Source organism: Hoplias malabaricus, chromosome 1, assembly GCF_029633855.1.
Source record: "Hoplias malabaricus isolate fHopMal1 chromosome 1, fHopMal1.hap1, whole genome shotgun sequence".
Lineage (NCBI taxonomy): Eukaryota > Metazoa > Chordata > Actinopteri > Characiformes > Erythrinidae > Hoplias > Hoplias malabaricus.
In genome coordinates, this window is record NC_089800.1 from 24,206,749 (window position 1) to 24,231,310 (window position 24,562).

The 24,562-nt window shown below is 40.6% G+C and overlaps 1 protein-coding gene across 1 annotated transcript in view; it reads left to right on the forward strand.

The window, feature by feature from the left end:
• The window catches only part of kmt2bb (lysine (K)-specific methyltransferase 2Bb), a 40,996-nt gene that overhangs the window by 10,363 nt on the left and 6,071 nt on the right, over nucleotides 1-24,562 (forward strand). Inside the window, exons 6-29 of the mRNA XM_066660023.1 lie at nucleotides 206-371; nucleotides 926-1,139; nucleotides 1,989-2,053; nucleotides 2,167-2,427; nucleotides 4,497-4,603; nucleotides 4,719-4,829; nucleotides 5,638-5,751; nucleotides 6,556-6,702; nucleotides 6,950-7,042; nucleotides 7,367-7,484; nucleotides 10,635-10,748; nucleotides 11,067-11,278; nucleotides 11,507-11,617; nucleotides 11,762-11,872; nucleotides 12,207-12,283; nucleotides 17,620-17,846; nucleotides 18,915-19,018; nucleotides 19,151-19,288; nucleotides 19,653-19,811; nucleotides 19,921-20,038; nucleotides 20,159-20,237; nucleotides 20,365-20,525; nucleotides 20,617-20,769; nucleotides 20,899-23,995. Coding sequence (XP_066516120.1) covers nucleotides 206-371; nucleotides 926-1,139; nucleotides 1,989-2,053; nucleotides 2,167-2,427; nucleotides 4,497-4,603; nucleotides 4,719-4,829; nucleotides 5,638-5,751; nucleotides 6,556-6,702; nucleotides 6,950-7,042; nucleotides 7,367-7,484; nucleotides 10,635-10,748; nucleotides 11,067-11,278; nucleotides 11,507-11,617; nucleotides 11,762-11,872; nucleotides 12,207-12,283; nucleotides 17,620-17,846; nucleotides 18,915-19,018; nucleotides 19,151-19,288; nucleotides 19,653-19,811; nucleotides 19,921-20,038; nucleotides 20,159-20,237; nucleotides 20,365-20,525; nucleotides 20,617-20,769; nucleotides 20,899-23,995 — 6,257 coding nt within the window. The remainder of the gene's footprint in view (nucleotides 1-205; nucleotides 372-925; nucleotides 1,140-1,988; nucleotides 2,054-2,166; nucleotides 2,428-4,496; nucleotides 4,604-4,718; nucleotides 4,830-5,637; nucleotides 5,752-6,555; nucleotides 6,703-6,949; nucleotides 7,043-7,366; nucleotides 7,485-10,634; nucleotides 10,749-11,066; nucleotides 11,279-11,506; nucleotides 11,618-11,761; nucleotides 11,873-12,206; nucleotides 12,284-17,619; nucleotides 17,847-18,914; nucleotides 19,019-19,150; nucleotides 19,289-19,652; nucleotides 19,812-19,920; nucleotides 20,039-20,158; nucleotides 20,238-20,364; nucleotides 20,526-20,616; nucleotides 20,770-20,898; nucleotides 23,996-24,562) is intronic.

Sequence of the window (24,562 nt, forward strand, 5' to 3'; positions counted from 1 at the left end):
GAACATGAATAGTAAAGGATCAAATACTGACCTTGTGGAACATCATATTTGAATAAAGTATGGTAGGAGGATTTGTTATTCAAATAAACAAATTGGTAACGGTTAGTAAAGTGGGTCCTAAATCAGGAAAGGGCAGAACCTTTAATACCAACCAGAATTTCCAGCCTATCGAGTAATAATCTTCTACTTGGCTTGATTTTGGTAGGCTCCCGAAGGAGAAGGTAGAGGAGGACCACGCATCAAGCATGTGTGTAGAGCTGCAGCCGTGGTTCTGGGGCAGCCCCGCGCCGTTGTCCCTGATGACATCCCCAGACTCAGTGCCCTACCCCTACATGAACGATCTGGAATATCTCCATCACCTGCTGATAAAGGTAGCCACACGCTTTCAAAAGATAAAGGCGGTTAATGTGAAGTTGCTTATAGCAATCATTCTGATCAAGTGCACGTGAGTGTAAAAAGACTGTGCCTTTTAACTGCCTCATTAAACAATAATATGGTAAATATATAATTTGAGAAAATGACAACTATCACGTTAAAGCCCACTGTAGAGGATTTCTGTAAATTACTATTTTTGTATCTAGACTTGATGGTTGTTCTATCCCTACCGTAAAAATATTGTCGTTATGCCACATACTGTTGATGGAGGCAGGTGTTTTGTATTATTCTATACAGTAAAGCCCTGTATTCTATTGCTGTGTATGTTATATTGTAGATTTAGTGCTTATTTATCAGCTGTGTTTTATGAATATATGTTTTTGTGCTGAGCAGATGTGTTTTATCATAGCAGGTAACAGTCAGACAGTTCTTTGGTTCACATAAACATGTTTATTTTCAGTAGTTAGCAATTAATCTATGCTTAATTCTCATAACAGATTATGTTGTACTTTCTTATTTGGCTGATATGTTGTATGTTTTGTATGTACAGATATAGAGTCTCACTCTGATCCAGAAAGCCCTATTCTTCATGATCAGAGAGTACCAAAGTTTCGCAGAGTGGGTAGAGTGGGGATGTTCGGTTTTCGGTCCCGGAGATGTGGAGAATGTAAGGGTTGCCTACATGAAGAAGACTGTGGCAGGTGCATAAACTGCCTGGACAAGCCCAAGTTTGGTGGACCCAACACCAAAAGACAGTGCTGTGTGTAAGTAATAATGCAGTACTTGTTGGATTATGTTTGTTAATACATTTTTTCAGACTCACTGGTGCATTATTTCATTGCTCAACTTTGTGGGCTCAAGTTTTGTAGAAATTAACCATGTAATTTTAAAGACCAAAATGAAGTGTGAAAATGTTATTTTATTGTATGCTAATCACAAAATTCTATTTTGAGTCCAGTGTGAAAAAGCCCAAACAGTATTTTAGCAGCATTTCCCATCATGGTACCTACACCACTCTGCTTTAGTGCTTTTCCCTTAAGCAAATTAAATACCTGGTAACTGGAACCAGGTCATTTTTTTGTAGCATGTACTCGTGGCTCCAAGCAAGCTGAGTTGGGACTAAAACATGAATCGTAACCCTTTCAGAGTGCTGATTGGCAAGAGAGAAATGGCACTCTACTCAATGCAATGCAGATATCAAGCACAAATTGGCCATGTATAAATCTCCAAGCTACACTAGTGATCACATTTGTTTTGTCAGACTCCATGGAAGCTTGTACAATTATGCTGTGGTCTTTTGAAGAGGTGTAGACATTCCTTGCAAAATCTGGTGCAACAAGGAAAAAAATGTTATACTGATCTGTCTGAACTGATGCAGAAAAAAAGCAACATGCAAATAAATAATGATTAAATCATTTCAGGAGGGACCGGTGGGAAATTAACCAGGTATCATAAGGATAGTACAGTTGAGTAATTTAGGTACCATGCATTGCAAGTGTGCCAATGTATTATGAGACATTGGCATTATGAATTATGAAATCTTAATGTCCCCTTTAGATGATGCATGTTACTAGAACTTCACTTAACTGTACAATTATGTTTACTTATGAAAGATTTAAAAGGTGTGATCACATTGAGGAACGGAAGGCCAAGAGACTAAGTGGGAAGCTCTATAAAGGTAAACAATTCTTTTATTTGAGTGAGTTAATGAAAATAAATTAAATAAATAAAAAGGATCTTATGGATACCAAATTATTTTTTGTGTGGTCTTAACTTCCTATTCTCTTCTAGGGCACACGAAAAGAAGGCGATCATCGATTAGTGTTGGTCATTCGAGTAATGAGGATGGGGAGGGACTGGATGGGACGGGACGTTCCTCTCCCATGTCTGTAGGTGACAGCCAGAGTCCTTCTTTACGGAAGCAGCCACGGCGGCATGTTAAACCACGCTCCTACTGCGACCTGCTAGATTACGAATCTGACCTTGACATCACAGGAATCCCCCACTCCACGTCTCCAGCTCGCAGGAGAGTGCCTGGGCCACGCAATGCAGGTAACCCAGACGTACAGTGGTGCTTGAAAGTTTGTGAATCCTTTAGAATTTTCAATATTTCTGCATGAATATGATATAAAACTTCCATCAGAATTTTACACAAGTCCTTAAAAGTTAAAGTGAACCAAATGAGACCTGGTCATTTATTTCATGAGGAAAATGATCCAGTATTACATCAGTGGGGTGACAGTCAGGTGTGAGTGGACTCCCTGTTTTTGGCAGGGTTGTAAGGAGAAAGCAGTTAGTGAAATATCACTTGGACAAGCCAGAATGACATTGGAGCAATGGTCCTTGGATATATAAGATATATAAGATCTTTTTGATTAAAATAAGAAGTGTTATGTTTAGAGAAAGTAATGCACAGCCATATTAAGGCCTGTTTTGCTGCATTTTGGCCAGGATGGTGACTGAAAGCAAATGTTCACATAATTTCACCATTAATGGGTATGTATGGCCAAATTATATCAGATAATTTTTCTCAGAATTAATGACCAAGTCTAATATTTTGGCCTCAGGTTTGATTGGTTTTCTTTATCTTACTTACAGGATTTGTGTGAAAATGTGAAATTTTAGTTTGAATAGAAGTGTTCACAAATTAAAGTGCCACTGTATATAATTAATGAACGTATCTGTTTGATCTCATGCAGGCTAAAAAATGTTAAGCAACATCATTGCCAAGGGTGGGACAATATATCTATATGGCGATATATTGTATTGTTTTAGTTAGCGATACCTTATCAATAAGTGGTGTCAAATATCGATTTTATTTATTTATTTATTATTTTTTGTAATATATATTTAAATGTAGGTGCTCTAAACTCCCGACGTGGCTCTAATCAAATTAAACCTACAGTGAAGTAAATTAACCTCGCAGTGGAGAAATAGTGGACAACAGGGGAATGGAGGACATGAGCAAGCTAAGCTATGCATTTAGTTGTATATTGTTACATATTGGTCTGTGAAACTGGCACCAATAACATAATACCTGGTATTTGCTTACTTCTGAGAATTTTGTCCTCATCGCAGATGCCGTTATGTATTGTAAAGGATTTTTCTTGCAATATATTGAGTATCGCAGAATCACAGTATTGTGATATCATTGTTATCGTGGGCAAAGTATCGTGATGACATAAACAGTAACCCGGAGTGAGGCTTGAACCCACAACCTCCAGCTCCTTGGAGCTGTGTGACTTTCAGAAACAGCTTATGGAGGACTTTCTACAAGTGAAAAAAACATGTGTTGTGAAATGTGCTGACAAACTGTCTCTCAGTTTCTTTTTCTTTGGCCACAATTCTGACAAGACAGGGATTAATTTATTTTTGCCATTGCTGGTAGACTCGTGATTGTATGCTTTGGTACACCTGCAAATTCAGCTACTTCCTTCACTCTTTTTTTTTTCTAATCATTAACACATGCTTTGCGACCCATGCACATCCCACAGGTATTTATATCCTCATCATCCTCTTGTAACGTCATCTGCAGGAAGCTTAAACAAGGTGACTCATTTATTTGGACACTTTAAACTTAACATCAAACTGACCACAGAAGTGAAAATTTCAAAGTATGGAGCAGATTTGCTTACTATTTATTTATTTTATTTTATTTTATTTATTTATTTATTTTTATTTATTTATTTATTTATTCATTCATAAAGTGAGCTAGGGCTCACTAATGGGAACTGCAAGAATACAGAGACATTAATTCGTTAACATGGAATTTTCTGTTTAATATTTGTCTTTTTCTTTTTGTATCAAAAGCTTCAGTTCATAATGTATGACACAAACTTCCAAATATTTTGGGCTCACTTTATTTCTCTGTGTAAGGTTGCTCAAGTATTGAATCATGCCATATTCCCATATATAAATTGCTATTGTTTTGGTTTTTATGGCCTGTCATTCCTTGCCCGTAATAGTGGCCATGTGTGACAATATACTGTGATTTCTGGTCTGAAGCATTTTGATTCTGATACATTTCACTTTAAATGGGGATTTTTTTACTTTCTACAAATCAAACGTTCCTTTTTGTTGTTCAGGATTTGTGATTATTGAGAGAATTTTGTTTATTACAGACTTTGTGTCACTGGATGACTTTGATGGTGAAGATCTCGATGAAGGCATACGACATCGCAGATCTGTACTGAGCAAGGTTTCTGCTATCAGAAGGAAACCTGAGAAGGTAACTTACTTTTACCGTGTAAATACTACCGGTAAATACTTTTACCGTGCCTCCTTAAGCCATGAACTGGTAAAGCAAAGTGCCTCTTTAATCCCTAAACCCTGTGCTTCTTTAGAGCCCTCAGGAGCAAACCCCACCCAGTGTCCTGGCTGCTTTAGCAAATGGCTTTGCACAGAGGGAGATGGAGCCCTCTGAGCCCTCATTCAAAATCTGTATTGACTTTAAGGTAAGCCTGGGAAATTAGCGCTGAATTGTTAGTGCTTTATCAAGCCACTGTCTCACACTGAAATGCAGTATACATTTAATTTACAGTCACAGGCAGGCATGATCACATTACATTTACCACATTTAAATATAACATAGACTAGAGTTAAGAAAAATGTCTCCTTATCTACAGAGAAAAGTTTGTATTTTGTAAAACATATAAAATGTTTATTGTGCAAACTTTAAAAATATTCAGATGTTAAACTGCAGAAAAATTACACGTTTAAGTTTATTCATTGTAAACTGTGTATTTATATTTCACTCAGTGTGTTCCCCTGATATGTGGAGATCATTGTTCTCCCATTGAACCACATGATGGCAGCACTTGCATTGAACATCTACAAATACTCTGTATAAACCTGCATATCTGAACCACTATTTTAGTTTGACAAAGTTATGATCACCAAAAATAAACCATATTGGATAATAGGTTTGTCTCATTCAGTTCAAGAATAGATTAAACAAATGATCTTTCTCATGGGATATGCTCATATGAGGAACTGTGCAGGCTTTTTAATGGACTGATGTACAAGCGAGTGGTTGTGTGTAAATGTGTGGACCATATGAACTAAAGGAGTGATCTCATTAAAGTTTTTTTTAACCAAGAGAGGAATATTCCGTTTTCCTTCATATTGGCACATTGAAAAGAAGACGTCCAACAGAAGGATCCAGTTTAATGTGGATAACATTCCCGTGTTGAGAATGATGAGTGTAGTTTGACACTTGCAACTCAGTCGTAGTGTTTCTCTTTTCTCTGTTTTTCTCTTCAGGAGGACTGTAACTTGCAGAGTGTGTGGTCGTCCAGAGGCCTGAGCATTCTCACTTCTGTGCCCCTCATGCCACAGTATGCGTGCCTATTATGTGCCAGCAAAGGACAGCATGAGGTACATACATTAAACACCTGCTTCTCATTTATCAACCCTCAAAAGTGAATAATTTACCTTATATTTTATATTATATATATATATATATATATATATATATATATTAGATTATATATTTTTGGGTGGATACAGTTAAGTCATGCCAGTTGACAAAGGGTATTTAAATTGTGAGGTTTATTCTGTTTCACCCACTGATATTTATTAAATAAACCAATGTAATGGGTTTATGGGCGGCACGGTGGCACAGCAGGTAGAGTCGCAGTCACACAGCTCCAGAGGCCTGGAGGTTGTGGGTTCGATTCCTGCTCCGGGTGACTGTCTGTGAGGAGTGTGGTGTGTTCTCCCTGTGTCTGCGTGGGTTTCCTCGAGGTGCTCCGGGTTTCCTCCCACAGTCCAATCAGTGAGTGTGTGAGTGACTGTGTGTGTGTCTGTGTTGCCCTGTGAAGGACTGGCGCTCCCTCCAGGGTGTATTCCTGCCTTGCGCCCAATGATTCCAGGTAGACTCTGGACCCACCGCGACCCTGAACTGGATAAGCGGTTACAGATAATAATGTAACGAAAAAATTAAAAAAAGATGAATTTTGCTAGTAAACAGTGCCAGGATTTTTAATTGATAATGTATAACACTTGATATTAGTGTATACTAGACACAGTAAGCACTCCCCCCACCTCTATAAGTACGTAGGTACACACACACACACACTGTAAAACGTCCTGTAAAAGAGGATCATGGGTAATAATAGTAATAAATATAGTAATAAATAAATCAATAATAAACAAAGCTTTGTCAATGTTCTCTTCCAGATGCTGCACTGTCAAGTGTGTTGTGAACCTTTCCATTACTTCTGTTTGGATCCATCAGAGAGACCTCAGGAAGAGAATAAGGAGAACTGGTGCTGCCGCCACTGCAAGTTTTGTCGTGTTTGTGGCCGCAAGGATAAGCTCTCAAAAGTTGGTTGACTATCTCTACTATAGCAGAGCATTTGAAATTATTTTTATCATCCCTTTTACATTTAGTTTTCTTTTCAAATCTAGGCTTTATAACAATATTTAACTGTAAATCCTGGTTTGAATTTTTCTCAGCTTTGTTTTTCATCCAGTTTTTTGTATCCAAAATCATAATGGATAGAAAAATGAATTAATTTTAGCCAGTGTTTTTCTTTGATTGCTTGTGCATTTTACCTCTTTAACCCTGAAGCCCCTGCTGGAGTGTGAACGGTGCCAAAACTGTTACCATCCTGCTTGTTTAGGCCCTAACTACCCCAAACCCAACAAGCGAAAGAAAGCCTGGGTGAGTATCTGCCCCAAACCAACATGGCTTAGCATGTCATGACTTAAAAAAATTATGACTTGCTGACTTTTGCTGTTTGAGGAGATATAAGTTATTATTTCCCCTCCCCAAAAAAGCGGAAATGATTTATTATTTATCATACATTGTTTCTCTAACGTACAACTGTCATAATATTGCTTTGTACTCACTGAATATCTCCCACATTGGCTGTGTTTGCGGTGGTGTACTTTTTCATTAAGTTGCTATTTTCCAGTTCTTAAAAAAAACTACAATTATTAAAAAAAAAGGGAAGTTATGATATATTTTCCGTATGTGTTCTCACAGGTGTGCATGACCTGTATTCGGTGTAAAAGCTGTGGTGTGACCCCAGGGAAGACATGGGACACAGAATGGGACCATGATAAGGGCTTCTGTCCTGATTGCACAAGGCTCTATGACCAAGGTGAGAATGTTTATTATCATAAAAAATGGAGACGTGTGTGTGTGTGTGTGTGTGTGTGTGTGAGTGATTTTAAAGAGTACAAAGACAATGAAATTGAGTAAGTATATTAGTTTTTAACAAAGTCACCCAAGTGTACTAATGCCCCCCTCATACCATCATGAATTCTGACCTTTGAACTGTGTGCTCAGTACAATCAGTATGGTCCCCCTCGTCTTAAACATGGAGGGCGCAGCATCCACTGCCAATTAATTCCGGTTTTAGGTCCTTGTCCATAACATATAGAGATATCTTCTGATTGTCTGAAACTTTTAATGAAAGTCTTTAGGTGTTTGTTCGCATTCCTTACTCTGTAAATGGTGAAAAAATACAACGTGGCTCACTCCAGCATGACTCTCTGTGTCATAATGAGCAAGCTATGAGAAGCAGTGTCTGGAAGCGTTTGAATGCTGGAAAGAGCTCTGAACATTGAAAAGCATGGAAAAAGAGGAGAAGGTTGCTCTGATCCTGCTCCATAGGTGGGTAACATTCATTGGAGTAGTAACCGCACGGGAAAATTGGAAACAGCTGCATTTGTCATCCCCAAAAATTATACCATGGGAGAAAAAATTTGCTTTTTCCCCCTCAAACATTTATTTTGAAAGAGTTCCACTGAGGTTAATGCATTTTGGCAGCGAATCGGACAAGGTGTGACTTCTTTAAGCCTTTGTAATGTAATGTAATCTAATTTAACAAATGCAGTTCTACATCATTATCTACCTAGGAATCAGGAAACCTTATCTACATAGGAATTAGCTTATAGCTAGCTAATATTTTGGGTATGGGGTAGGCTTTAACTCAGCAAATATGTCCCCCACCAATACCAAACACACCCCTACGCCCTTGGCAACATTGACTAATCTTTTAGAGAAAACAGCAGTTACTAGATTTGTCAGCGTTTCCTTTAAATGTAGCCTGTATAAAATTGACACAAACATTTACATGAACATGGGCTTTCACAATTAATCAGTCAGCTATGGAGCTAAATCAATGACATAAATATTTAAATCCGAATTTTGTATATTTTAATTATATTAGTCTGAATATTTTATATTAGATTTTATTTGTATGGCATTTGGTAAACTTGACGTTTTGAGGTGTTGAAATATTCAGATTTGAAAATTTCACATAAAACATGTTCAAATTATAAAAATTTAGATTGCAAAATTATGAATCTCGGTCAGAGGTCAACTAGCGGACCTCTCAGGTAAAATTTAAACATCCAGAGAGTGTTTATCGCAGTCTTTAACTGGATAAATATGTGTGAACTTCCAACCAATTTATCTTCATAGTCTCCGCTTAAGTTTACACCAAACAGGGCAGATCTCCAGATCATACAGCCACAAGGGGTCCTTTCTGTACTGTCTCTCTTTTTTCCCCTTTTTCTCCAGGGAAAAGCTCTGTTTAACTTGCCGTGGTGATATAATACAACGCCACAAAGTTTAGGACAGTTTATGATAATGGAAAAACCTGTCTGTTCATAACAACCCACTAAACTGAAGGCACTACAGAGCGACGTTCAATCCCTTTACATACACACACCCACACAAATAGGAATGAAAAGGTAACATTTTAATGGTGACTTGTCATTAAACACAAGCACTTTAATTAAGCACATTTAATTAAGCAGAATAATTGAAAAACAGTGCTGTTTGTAACTGAGATTCACAGTCTGTTAAAACAGTAATCAAATCACTCGCTCTCTGGTGTTGCGTCTTTAATAGTTTGGAGATTGTGCCTGTTTTTGTGTAAAGTTAAACAGAAAACCTGCTGTGAACTTGCCAGAAAGCCAGTAACAGTCCATCTTCAGAGTTTGTGTCCCTTTTGCTAAATTCAGAGAAACTTAGGGCTTGGGGAAGGAATTGGGACTTAAAAAGTGAGACTGTTCTGTGATTGGTGGCTTTGAGAAGAGGGCACTGTGATTGGTTAATACTGCGTTCGACCTCTCTGTGGAAGTTTATTTTTACCTGAGAAGTCTTGACCTTTGGCCTAGATTTGTATTTTTGGGGTCTTAATTTTTTAAATCTAAATTTTTTTACTTAGAAATTGTATAATCTGAAAGGTATTTAATATGAATTTTTCAACACCTCAAAACATTTCACTATATTACATTATCAGTGGGTCAAAATATAATTTATATATACATACTCTTTAAACAGTCTGAGGTATTTCAGAAATTGATGTAATGATAAAGACTACAGTGTTCTGTACGAAGCCAAAAATTAAATCCCAGGGCTGAATGAAAGTTCAAGTGACAGATTCAAATGCAAACAAGACAGCAACTAAGAAGTTGGTAAAAAGCTGAAGACATCAGGAATTTGTTTACACATTCAGTGGAGTGTTACGTGTCAATGTACGGAAAGACTATCATGCAAAAAAACATGCACAATCCCAGCTGTTATACATGGGGGTAGCAGCATCATGTTGTAGGGCTGTTTTGCTGAGGAAGAGAAAAACGCAGAGAGGAAGTATTATTTAGAAATACTGAAGCCATCAGCCAGAAACTTGGCCTTAAATGGTTCTTCCAGCAGTGATCGTAAGCACTCTTCTGCAATAGACATCATAGCTCAAGGACAAACTGCGAATGCATTGGTGTGGCCATTGCAAATTTCTGAACTGAATTCCTTTTATTTGAAAAGGCTGCTATCTGAATGGCAGACGTCATACTGTGGGATCACATGCAGTGAGACATGCAGAGATTGTTGTTATATGTAAATCAGATTAGTGCTGGCAGTAGAAATGTTGGTGAGTAACTGCGTACACACAGAACGCATCAAAAGCAACATGGCAACCGGTAGTAATTCGTTTTTAATGAGAGTCAGCAACACTGGGCTGCGTTAAGTGACACAACCCTTTTTTTAAAGGGTTTCACTTTCTTTAAAACCACTCCACTTACATTGGTTGAAGATTTGTTTCCAGTGTAAAGTATAAAAGAAAACTGAACATTCTACATTAATTGTGGATGTTTGCTTTTTCACCCTGTGAAAGACAGGCACACCCTCCAGGGTGTGTCCCTATCTTGTGCCCAGTGATTCCGGGTAGGCCACTGCGACCCTAAATTAGACAAGGGTTATAGAAAATGAATGAATGAATAAATGTTTGCTTTTTTTTTAGGGAATTACTGCACCATGTGCTTCAAGTGCTATGAGGATAATGACTACGAAAGTCAAATGATGCAGTGTTCCACGTGTAACCACTGGGTACATGCCAAGTGTGAGGGGCTGACAGGTATGTATTCCTCTTATCAAAGACAAACATGAAAGCGGTTATTGCTATGATCTTGGCCACTTTGCTTTTTGTATATAATGCCTTGAATTGAAAATTTACGTACTTAAACATTTATAAAATATACTGTCAGATGAATAAGCTTGTATAAATATTTGTATAGATAAGTTTCAACCCCCAGTTTCTCCGTTCAATTTTCCACCACCCACAGCGTGGATGTAATAATGATTTTAGTTTTCAGTTAAAAGCCAATGAAGCCATCATCACTGCTGTGAAAATGTATTTCCAGCTTTGTCCACATAGTTTTCTGTTTCCCTGCAGAGGATCTGTATGAGATACTTTCCAGTTTGCCTGAAAGTGTGGTGTACTTGTGCCAACCCTGCACAAAGGCAGATCCTGTTAAAGTGCAGGAGACCGATTCTGCAGGAGGTTGGAGACAGCTGCTTATGCTGGAGCTCAGAGCTGGAGTGGAGAAGGTGCTAGCCTGCCTTCTCAGCTCTACTCTCACCCAGCACCTAGTCACCTGCAAAGAGGTTGGTTAAGATCCCTTTTAAACGTGTTGTTCGTACAGTTGTTTGAGGCCACTCAATGTGATATATTCAAATCCAGTTCTTCTTATGGTATATATAAAAATTTGTGATATGTGGAAAATTGTGTAATAATAGATAATGTTATATATTGACATTTCTTACTTTGAAAATATGTGGAGAATGATGCATGTATATTTACATATTCAGTCATACCTGCTTGTATATGTCTAGTGTACAAGCCTATGCGACCCTGAAGACGGAGACGATGAGGACGATATTCTGCCTATTTGTGATTTTCGTGCTGTGGGCAAAAAGTTTGACAAAGGCCTTTATACAACACTGGTGCGTAGTGCTTCGAATCTTACTTTAGAACTCATACTGCAGTGTCCAACATGACGTATTGTTTGATCAAGACTGTGTACATTTTCATGTAGAACTGTAACATGTGCAGTCATTTGATTCATATACATCTAATTTACTGTACAGAAATCTTTCCATGAAGATGTAGTAGGAGTCATTCGCAGAAAGCTGGAGGAGGAGGAGTCACTACCCGAAGACCAAAGGCCCACTGCTCTTGCTCGTTCATATTATTTGAAGGTTAGATTTGGTCTTTAGTTTTAAAACAACTGCTCTTGAGCTCTTTCTAGAGTTTGATGTTGGCTCTTTAATGGCCCAAACATTTTTACTGAAGTAAGAACGGGGCGCTTTAATATAATTCAGGATATTATAAAACACAGTTTAGGGTTTCTGTGTTTTGTTTCCAAGGGTTCGAAATGATATGTGTGTTTAAAGATGGAGATAAATGTTTCTTAGCAGTTAGTGAAAAAAAAATGTGTGTCTATATTTGGTTACCATCTGTGTTTTCTCCAGCTGTTCTGTATATAATAACTTTGAGACTTTTTACTACATGCATTTTAATCTTACTTTTCAGTTAATGGAGGAGGTTTTCAGCTGGTTCAACAGTCAGGACCCTAAAGTGTGGGATCCACGCTCCAAACACCTTCCTATGTATGTTTCTGTAATGATTTTTTTTTAAACCCTGTTTTCAAATTTTATAAGCTTTAATTAGCTTAGGAATGATTTGCTTTGTGGTCATCATGGACATTCCTAGAAATCTGCTCATTTGTTAGACTGTAATTACATGGTCTGGCTGGGGTGGATGAAAGTTTTCCTTCAAAGATTGGAATAACAATGGAATTCCATGACTGGATTGGCACAGATTTTAAGCGTGATTACTGTGGGGGAGGGTCTTGAGTGGTGCAGTGGTTAAAACACTGGCTCCATCATTAGGAGATTGCAATTTCTATCCCTGGTGAGGCATATTTTGGCCTCTTTCTGGGTAGGTTTGTTGATAGCTGATAAGACTGATTTGAGCATTTCCTCCTGTTCAGTGGCCATTTTCTTTTGGTGTGTCCGGAGTCACCCGGAATCGTTGGGCACAAGGCGGGAGCACACCCTAGAGGCATAAAACCATTTTGTGTGAGGGGGGAAAAAGAGACAGAAGAGAAGTACACTTGCGAGTGTTTAAAACCACCGTGTGCAATGAAAATTGCGCACCCCATGAGCCAAACTAATGTCGTGTCTGGAGCACAGGTTCGTGTCTGCCTCCAAGAAGTCTGTGTAGTTTCTGTGTAAAACGGAAGACTGTTTATCTCTAGTCTGTTATCTGCTTTCTGGTTTAAAAACAGGAAAGAAACTCCCAAAAAAACACACAGTACTGTTTGTTTTTTGGCAGACTAGAGGCACTAATCTCGGCTGCTCTGAGTGCTGTTCTGTGTTGTATCCAGAACAGTGCCATAAACAACACACTCTTGGTTTTCCCACCGTTTACATCGGGTTCATGTAACCTATGATACACGTGTGGATATCATGCCAAGTTCATTCATTCATTCATTCATTCATTATCTGTAACCGCTTATCCAATTCAGGGTCACGGTGGGTCAAGAGCCTACCTGGAATCATTAGGCGCAAGGCGGGGAATACACCCTGGAGGAGGCGCCAGTCCTTCACAGGGCAACACAGACACACACACATATTCACTCACACACTAACACCTACAGATACTTTGGAGTCACCAATCCACCTACCAACGTGTGTTTTTTGGACTGTGGGAGGAAACCGGAGCACCCGGGGGAAGCCCATGGGGAGAACACACCAACTCCTCACAGACAGTCACCCAGAGCGGGAATCGAGCCCATCCTGGAGCTGTGTGACTGCAACACTACCTGCTGCGCCACCGTGCCGCCCAGTGCGCATGCGCGAAAAGTGCGTGCAGCCTTTACGGTAGCTCCCGTTTGTGTATTCGTTTTTCTTTTTAATTATAGTTTTATCTTAATAATATCTATTTATTTTTACAAGGTAACTTAGCGAAGTTTTGCCCTCTCAAATCATGCTAGTAGAGAGAGTTTTGGTCAGTTTTTTCGCTGTGAAAGTTCTACTTTCATGGTGCAACGCGGAGCTGGAGCATGGTCCCTTTGTTTACACCCGGGATCAGCTGATCGCGCTGAAGCCGGCCGGCATGGAGATCAGGGCCGCGAACATCCCAGACGAGCTCTGGAGATGGACGCGCAGGGGATGTAGAGGAGGAAGGAACCAGCGCTCGGGGAAATCGAGGGCAAAAAGACGGAGGCTTATGGAGAAAAAGGCATATAAGCCGCGTCTCCCCACCGTCATCATGGGCAACGTTAGATCGCTGGCTAATAAGATGGACAAGCTAACAGCTTTAGCCATGAGTTAGAAGGAGTATCGGCAGTGTAGTTTAATGTGCTTCTCGGAGACATGGCTACACCAGGACATTCCAGATGATAATGTTTCAATCGCTGGCTTTCAGACTGTTCGGGCCGACTGGAACCGCACCGAGAGCGGTAAGCGTAAAGGGGAGGGCTGGCTGTGTTGGTTAACAACCGCTGGTGCTCTCCTGGTCACATTACCATCAAGGAGCGTATCTGTTGTCCGGACATTGAGCTGTTGGCTGTTGGACTCAGGCCATATTATTTGCAGAGGGAATTTTCCCATGTTGTTGTGGTCGCTGTGTACATCCCCCCCCCCCCTCTGCCAACCCGACGCCGGCGTGTGACGTCATTCACTCCACCATAGCGCGTCTCCAAACTCAACACCCGACTGCCTTCATTGCCATATCAGGTGACTTTAAACATGTCACTACCAAACTTCACTCAGTATGTGGACTGTCCTACCAGAGAGGAGAGAACATTGGACCTGCTGTATGCTAATGTTAAGGAGGCATACAGCTGCCCCCCCCCCCCCGGGTGGGTCTGACCATAACTTGGTCAACCTTAGTTCAAAGTATGTGCCTCAGGTGAAGAGTCAGCCCGTGACCATGAGGACAGTGAGGAGATGGTCAGAGGAGACTTCTGAAGTACTGCAGGACTGCTTTGAGACCACAGACTGGACAGCACTCTATGAGCCTCATGGAGAGGACATTGACGGGCTCACAGAGTGCATCACAGATTACATCAACTTCTGTGTAGAATCCACTGTCCCAACCAGGACTGTTAAATGTTACCCAAACAACAAGCCGTGGGTAACAAAAGACATCAAAGCACTCCTCAACAAGAAGAAGAGGGCTTTCAGAGCTGGAGACCGGGAGGAGGTGAGAACGATTCAGAGGGAACTGAAGAAAACCATCAGGGAGGCTAAGTAAAGATACAGGAGGAAGCTGGAGTGGAAACTCCAGCAGAACAACATGAGGGAGGTCTGGAGTGGTATGAGGACCATCTCTGGCTTAAGGTCCAGCAACAACAGGGTAATAGAGGGCAGTGTGGACAGGGCCAACGAGTTAAATTTGTTTTTTAACAGATTTGACACTGTGAGCCTTGAATCCTCTGCTGTAGGGCCTCAACAGCCCACTCCACTCCCCCTCCCTCCCCTTCCTGATGGCCTCCCCCCCTCCTGTGATAGTCCACGTCACACCTCCTCTCCTCCCCCACCAGGGACCTCTACAGTGAATCTCACAGCTGACCAGGTGAGAAGACAGCTACAGAGACTCCACACGAACAAGGCTGCAGGCCATGAGGGTGTTTCCCCCAGGGTGCTTAAAGCCTGTGCCACCCAACTTTGTGGAGTCCTGCAACATGTCTTCAACATGAGCCTGAGTCTCCAGAGGGTCCCGGTGATGTGGAAGACGTCCTGCATTGTTCCTGTGCCAAAGACTCCGCGGCCCAGTGACATCAAGGACTACAGGCCGGTGGCACTGACGTCCCACATCATGAAGACCATGGAGAGACTTGTCCTGGATCACCTCCGGCCCATGGTCCAGCCACTTCTAGACCCCCTCCAGTTCGCCTACCAGCCTCGTCTGGGGGTTGAGGATGCCATCATCTACCTGCTGAACCGAGCGTATGCTCACCTGGATAAGCCAGGCGACACTGTGAGGGTCATGTTTTTTGACTTCTCCAGTGCGTTTAACACCATTCAGCCTGCTCTTCTGGGTGACAAGATGAACGCGATGCAGGTAGACGCCCCCCCTCGTGTCCTGGATTGTTGACTACCTGACTGGCAGTATGTACGTCTGCAGCACTGTGTGTCAGACAGAGTGGTCAGCAATACTAGAGCCCCGCAGGGAACTGTCCTCTCTCCCTTCCTCTTCACCCTCTACACCACTGATTTCAACTACTGCACAGAGACTTGCCACCTCCAGAAGTTTTCTGATGACTCTGCACTTGTTGGATGTATCAGCAGGGGTGATGAGGATGAATACAGGGAGACGGTGAACGACTTTGTTGCGTGGTGTGAGCTGAACCATCTGCAGCTCAACGTGACAAAGACAAAGGAGCTGGTGGTGGACCTGAGGAGGGACAAAACGCCGGTGACCCCTGTGTCCATCAGGGGGGTCAGTGTGGACATTGTGGAGGACTATAAATATCTGGGCGTACACATTGACAATAAACTGGACTGGGCTAAAAACACTGACGCCCTTTACAAGAAGGGCCAAAGTCGTCTCTATTTTCTGAGGCGTCTGAGGTCCTTCAACATCTGCAGAACTATGCTGAGGATTTTTTATGAGTCAGTTGTGGCCAGTGCCATCCTATATGCTGTTGCATGTTGGGGCAGCGGGTTGAGGGTGGCAGATGCCAACAGACTTAATAAATTGATCCGTAGAGCCAGTGAGGTTGTGGGGGTAGAGCTGGACTCGCTGACGGCAGTGTCTGAGAGGAGGATGCTGTCTAAACTGCAGGCTATTATGAATAATGGCTCCCACCCTCTTTATCACATGGTAATGAGACACAGGAGCACGTTCAGTGCAAGACTCATTCAGCCAAAATGCACTACAGAGCGCCACAGGAGGTCATTCCTACCAGTGGCTAACAGACTTTATAACTCCACACTTAAAGCACGACACCTTTCACATGTACAGTAATAACAATAGAACAAATTTTTTAATTATGAGTGTAACAACTCAAATGTGCAATACTCTTACAGTATACAGTATTTATTATTATAGATGTGTACATATTGTAAATTTTTTATTAGAGTGTTTATTCTTTTACAACTGGCTGCTACTGTAATAATTGCAATTTCCCCCTGGGATCAATAAAGTATTTCTGATTCTGATTTTGATTCTGATTATGCCAAGTTCTAAGTTAAAATCCCAGAGTTGCTTAAAAGATCAATTTTTTGGAGTCAACTCCTTGTGAGGAAATAGTCTTAATATTCCACATGCTCTTGTTGTGTACAGAGACGTTAAACACCAGTATGGATTAGGAACAATATTCTGAAAATAAAACTCTTAAATTCACAGCAATATCTGCACATCACAGGTCTGTGAGAAGGAAATTGTTTTTCTGTTTAAGACAGAAATAGATTGAATTAGACCAACATTTCCTCACAGTTCTAAAGGGAAAAACAATGTTCCCCATAGTGATAAACACTGGAAAAAATGCACACACAGCACAATACAGCAGAATATGGTTCGCCTTAGCAGCCAACTACGTGGAGATCTCCATGTAGTGGAGGCGGGCACTACAAAACATCAGTGTATGACATCAGTAATGTCCTCACTCGAGAACAATTTTAATTGCGCGAGGTGGTTATAAACACTTGCGAGTGTACTTCTACTTGAGCCGTAGTTTTGTTTTGTTGTTTTCTCCTCTCATTGCGAGCAGTGATTTTTCCTCGTGCAAAATGGTTTTATCGATAAGTGGATGAGTAGGGTGAATGCAGTTGTTATTTTGTTGTTTTGTTACCTGTTGCTTTAATCATTTAATATTTACAAGTCTTGTCTAGTGCTTAACTGTTTTTATTAAGAGATCACCTGAATTTTCAGGTGTCATATCTACATTAATTCATCAATCTTGATTCTTTCCCTCTCCCCCATTATGTTCTAGTGGAATGCTTTTACATGCTGTTCTCCCCCCAACAAATGAGCATGTATATGCACAGTGGAAGGAGCGAGATGAGAAGAGCCCCATTGTGAACAATTCCAAGGAGCAAAGATTACGAGGGCACTCAGATGTCAAAGGGGAGGATCTGGTAGATTGCTCTACCCCTTTGTCCCACAGGTCTGTCAACAGCCAGTACAGGGACATGGCGAGCTTAAGGCATGGATTGAAAGGTAATTATTTTACAAATACTGATATCCTTTTAAGACAGTTAACTCACATTTAAGTGAGTTACACGGTCAGTTTAGCACACCAGAATTTTATAGAAATATTTCAGTCAATAAATATAAACAAAATAATTAAAATTACCTTCTGTCACTAGGGTGGGACGACATGGAGAAAACATCTAATTGCGATTTTTCTGAGAGATATTGTTATTGTTATCTGATGTCAATTATAATTTTTTTTTAAGTCAAGCTTCAGGTCAATATTTACTGTATAACAGGTTTAAAATGTGATGAAGCAATCTAAATAAGTGATCTGTATTTTAATGTAAGAATGAGAAATTTTCAGCATGTATTTTCTTTACTGCTATAGAACATAGAAAATTAAATATAGAATATTGATCACAATTTGTAATTGAATTTGAACAAATACGCATATAATCTTGATGAACTGTAATAAAATAATCATCATTTTAGTTGTATTCTGGCAGCATATAGCAATATTTTGGACATGTCTAATAAAGTTATATGTTTTATTAATTTTCTAAGTGAACAAAAGTTAAATCTGCATCTTTACAGTCAAACATCTACTGAGTTTAACATTGGAGTATTTAAAAGTAGTTGTTTATTATTTAAAATCATTTAAAAAATAGAAATGATTTAGTAAAAAAATGTTTGATTTGTTGTTGGTAGAAGATAAATTATGTTTATTTACATAGAAAATCAACAAAACAGGTTGTGGGCTGCAGAATTTGTTTTATTGGTATCAAAAGAACAATCATACAAACAATGCATGTCAGAGTGCCACTCTGCAATTGCAACACTAGGGGCTGAATCTCAAATATCTTCCTCTACACTATGTAGTACACAATGCAGCAGTGTAGTAGAATTATATTTATATAATTTAAAGTGCACTCTTTAGAGAGTAGATCATTGTTTATGACAGAACATAGTTTACATGAGGTGCCAGGTAAAAAAAACAAACAAACAAACAAATACAAAGCTGGCACGTTTTTCCTGTGTGGTCTCGTACTGTCTTGAATCTTGTACTGAATACATTCTGGTGGTGTGCCGCAGGAAAAAAGGGGCGGTCATCGAAATCTGATCTGGACGCTGATTGGTCAAAAGAGGATGATCGGCAATGTGTCTTGTGCCAGAAGTATGGTGATGCAAAATCTAGTGTAAGCACAACCACCACTTTGATAATTACACTCAAAGACTGTTTCTTTCCAATTATGTATATGTGTGTAGTGTTTCATATTTTCCATTTTATTTGATTTCGTTCAAAATTGAGCACATCTTTGTTTCTACAGGATGCAGGACGTCTACTTTATCTTGGCCAAAACGAGTGGGCTCATGTTAACTGCTCCATGTGGTCAGCAGAGGTTTTTGAAGAGGATAACGGCTGTTTGATGCATGTGCATAGTGCAGTGGCCAGAGGTCGCCTTATGGTAAGCTTATATCACCTACTCTGATGTTTACGGTGCCTTAAACCCATTAAAAATGAGAAAAAATGGTAGATGGTTGGAAATGTTTGAATAGCCCTCTGAAAAATTTGTTTTAATTGATTCGATTCCATATTATTTCCTCTACTTGATCTAAAAAAGTTTTTTTTTTTTTTTTTAAATTGCTTGTTAATGCCAGAAAGTTGGAATTTTGGAGAAAAACAGACAGTTTTGTGGCATGTTTCTGTGATTTATATTTTTCTACAGTATTAACACAAAGGATATCCTCCAAGAATGGTAACAGTTACCAGGAGTGGCATTATTATTCCTATATTATGCTATTATTTTTCATAACATTTCTCTTTGACAGCGTTGTGAACGATGTAACAAAACTGGGGCAACAGTGGGTTGCTGCCTTACGTCATGCCAGAGCAACTACCACTTTATGTGCGCCCGTTACCGAAACTGTGTCTTCCAGGATGACAAGAGAGTCTTCTGCTACAAGCATCGTGACCTCATTAGTGGACAGGTAATGCCACAGAGTATTATCTAACTTAGTATTTGATGGTCCAATAATATGCTATTTGTTATTTGTGAGTTGTCCATCATTTTTGCTTTCCTTTTTTTTGACATTCCAGATTATTACAGGACAAGGATTTGAGGTCCTTCGTAGGGTCTATGTGGACTCTGAGGGGATCAGCCTTCGCAGGAAGTTTTTGACAGGATTGGAGCCAGACAGTATTAATATGATGATTGGTAAGCTCCTCAAATCTGATCAGAAAGTGATAATCTGAGAAAATTGATGATCTAATTTATATTTTGTTGTGGGATGTCCTCTATCTGTGCAGTTATTTCATTCATGTTTCCACACATTAGGTTCCCTTCAGGTCAGCAATCTTGGAAAGCTGAACGAACTGTCAGCCAAGCAAGGCAAACTTTTCCCTGTGGGTTATGAGTAAGTGAAATATAATTTTACTTTTAGTGCATGTGTGTGTAACTCTTCAAACTATTCACAAATTGTAGTCTTGGAATATGAATATGAAAGTTTATAATCTTACCTAAGGTTACTGTTACGTTATTAGGTGCTCTCGCTTTTACTGGAGCACAGTAAACCCACGTCGTCGGAGCAAGTACACATGTAGAATCATGGAAGTTCGGCCGCCAGTTCAGGAGAATCCAGTGGAAGAACTGTCCGACCAGGGAGAAAACTGTACAATTGCCCACAGTGAATGTCTCCAATCAGGTAAATTTTGTTTAGTCCCTGAAACTGCAGATTTCAGTGACATGGTTGAAGTGATTTTGTATTTTATTTTCAACTTTGTCCTTTTTACTAGAATCTGGCAATACAGAGGGGAATGTGACACCAGCAAATCCCAGTTCAGTATCACCCTTTCCTAAGCCAGATGCCGGTACTCGACCCAAAATGTCTATCTACCCCAAGAACAGAAGACCAACTGGAGGACTGTCTAGACCTCTGCCATCTCCAGGTAACCTATGCAGCTTTTATTTAATTTCAGACCTATAATTAAAATCAACATAATTCCTCACCTTCCATGTTTTTTCCAATTTGTATTACTTGTTTTAAGAAATCGTATGGATTGTGCTCCATTCTTTAGGTGCAGCTCCATCCAAGCCCCATCATATTTTGACTATAAGTGACTTAGATGACAGTTGCAGACCACGCCGGCACAGCCCACATTCACAAAACACTGGGATACGTGGACACATGTCTTGTCCTACATTGGGTTCTCCTGGTGGCTCAGTTAATCTTCGAGCTGGAGGTTCCCACCTCTCTAAATCCACCCAGCCTACCTCCCCAAGTTTCCCTCTTGGTGCTACTGAAAACCTGTTGACCTCTTCATCAGCCCGCTCTGTGGGTCGAAGTGCTTCCTTTGCCAGGGGTTCTGGAATTTTGGCACCCCATTCTACCTCAGGACTGTTTTCACAGCCCATGTGGCAAGGTGGCACTGGCAGCACCCCTTCATCTAGCCGCTCTCTCTCCTCCCCCACTCAACTTTCTACTAGACCAAGGCTGCCTTTTGAGCTTCATCAGTTGGATTCTGCAGAACTGCCACATAATTTCTTGGCATCGCCACAGGAACTGCCTGCAGAAAATGGATCCTCACCATTAGGAGACACTATGGATCCACAGATAGGTAGTCACCTAGTCACTAGCAAGGAGTTTCCCTATACCCCTTTTCATCTGGGCTCGGATCTGAGCGTTGTACCGCACCTTAAAAATGAGCTTGAAATTGAGGAAACTGTAGTGAATGAGGGAGTCGCCATGAATTGCAGTGAACAGATTGTTGTTGAGGGTGTAGAAAACCAAGAAGAATTTTGGGATCAAGAAGCAAAATTGTCTTCCCAAAGATTACGTCATCCTACAGACACCCATACAGAGGACTGGGATAACAGCTCTTCGGATGAAGATATGGGAAACTATTTCAGCTTTGCTCGGACTACAGTTAACTGCAGGACATCAAGAGCAAAATCACAGAAAAATTCTTCTGCCGTAAGATCAATTTCACAACTGGATGGTGTGGATGACGGAACAGAAAGTGATGCAAGTGTCACCAGCAGTAACAACCAGAATATGAAGAACCAAAGTCAGATTCAGAAACCATCCCAATCTATTGATGTTCTGCATCATAAACAATGGACTAGTAATGGGCTGTGTGTTGACCTGCCAAATGCTCAGTTGCAAACTCCATCTAAACCTTTTGATTTGATCTCTTCAGTTGGTAATTCTAATCAGATGTTCTCCAGTCAAAGCCATGTTAATGAATCAGAAGTAAATAAACCAGAAGCCTCCTTAAATTCCATAAAAGAAGGGTTCCAGGACACATGTCAGAATACTGACTTTATTGGTCCGACGTTTCCATCTGCTTCTGTGTCACCTACTAAAGAGGCTTTGTCAAATTTTGCTGTGCCAAAACAGACAGCCACAAAGTATTCTTCTACCATCAGTGATGATTTACAATCTTCCAAATTAAGTACAGACTCTGGGAGACTTGTGGTTGTGGAAAAATGTGACTCTCCCTCCCCCAGGCCCTGCTTCACTAAATTGGTCACAGTTCAGGAAGATCCCCAAGTTGACACACAGGGTACAACAGAGTGTAAAGAAATCTACTTGGATCACAAGAGTGGGCACTTTGTTTCTGCCACAGATGGCTCCACAGTTGGCTCAAATAACGTTTTAGAGGCCACATCAGAACATTCTGTTTTACATCCTGTAAATGGAAGCCAAGATCCTGTGCAGAAAATAGTGCAGCCAGTTTTTCAAACCTCAGAAACCATAAGCCCTGCAGTCTCAGTTCTGTCTTTACAGTCCAGTTCTTCCTTGCAGCATTCTCTCTCATCGTATTCCAAAGGTGCACATTCTTCAAATATTACATTATACCCTGTCCAAGCTCCTGAGAGGAAGACTGTTCTCCCACCAATGGAGAGTTTTAGAACAAAACTACCTTCAGACACAAGTCGCCATGCTCCATCAGTACCAAGTGGAGCAGTGCCTTATGTGTCTGCAGATTTACCTCCAAAGCCAGAGTCAGTGCTTGCTGCACCATCAGGTACTGGTGTGCCTCTTGCATCACTTGGGCCAGTTTTAGGATCTGTGTCCACACCGGTGTACCCCACTTTCACTCAGCCTGTGGGTTCAACAGTCAGCATTGTCCCTCCTACAATCTCCCAGCCATCTGCTCAGTGCCAGACAGTACCACCAATTATTCAAACAGCTTCTTGTCCTGTTGTTGTTAATGGCTATAACTCCATGCCTATGCAAAGGGAAGCTGCCTCAGGACGTACAATATCCATAAACTTTTCAACTCCAAGACAAACAGTGGAACCTCAACAACAGATGACCCAAGCATTACCCGGCCATGCAATTCTCACTGTGAAGGAGGTCGGAGGGCCTAATGTGGATCCTACCCCTCATGTTTTACTTGTTAATCGTCTCGGCCAAATTTTTGTCAAGAATCCTGAAAGCAACACCTTCCAGCTACCTAGTCCCAACTCACCCTCTTACAACTGTGTTACACAAATTGCCAGCCTTCTCCAAAGCAATGCTCTCTCTGCTACTCTTGCAGCAGCAGGCAACTTGTCTGGAGTTGCTGCAGCAACAATGCCAGCTCAAGTCCCAAGAATCGTGACACCTGTGAATCCACAATCTGATACCATTACCCAGCTTCTCACTGCTAGTAATAATGGAACAGCAGCACCACAGGAAGTAAAGTTATCAAATCAAAATGCGTCTGCCAGTGGAAATGTACCAGAAAAGAAGAAGCAGCAGAAAAAGAAGGAACCCCAAACTCCTCGAAAGAACAAGTCTCCTGCAACCTCTGGTCCATCTAGCAAAGCAGCAGACAATCATGCAGACAGTGCTCAAGCCATTATCAATCAAGCTATGGCCAGTTATTATGACCCCAGTCGAAGTTGTGCCCATATCTTGAATCCATCCTCACAACTCAATTCCAATACTGGAGGCAGAGCTCAGACACTAAGTTCAGTAGTCATACCTCCAGGCCTACTTGTTGAACCAGAGTCCATAACTTCATCACCAGCTACCCCACACTCTTCTAGGCCAAAGCAGGTTCGAATGAAGCGAGTTTCCTCCCTCTCTGATCGCATTGCCACGAAGAAGTCTAAATCGGACTTTGTAGAGCCTGAGCTGTGCAGTGGCCTGGAAGACCAGCGCAAATTAAATTTAGCTGCTAGGTAAGAAAAAGATTCAAATTTCTTTTAAGGATAAGAAAAATCCAATCTTTTGTTTGACTGTAACTGAGATGGATCACTGACTACTGCAAACTCTCCCCTCTACACCTACAATTTGTAGTAAATATCAGTGATAATCATACACTTTCAGTAGTTAGTTCTAAGCTTCCAAATTATTTCCTGATTCTGGCAGGTCTGGAAATGATTTGACGTTCCCTCCCTAAGCATCTACATCAGCTGAATTCCATGTGTATATGTTAGTAAATGACGAACAGAGGACTTCTAGAAAATGTTGTTATATGTATACACATGTTGATGTGTTGCAGTCTGACTTTATTGATCATTTGATTTATTAATATTTACCCCTTTACAGGATAGTGCTGAGGAGGAGAGAGTAATACACAGCTTTTGAATGTTTTTAGCTGTATAACATATACACTAGTGGATTCTAGAGGATTATTCTCTCACTATTCTAATATTTCTTATATGTACACAGTACCACAAAGATTTAAATTGTTCTCTGGGATACAGACTCGCAGCATGCTTTGAGATTAGCACTTTCCCTTTGAA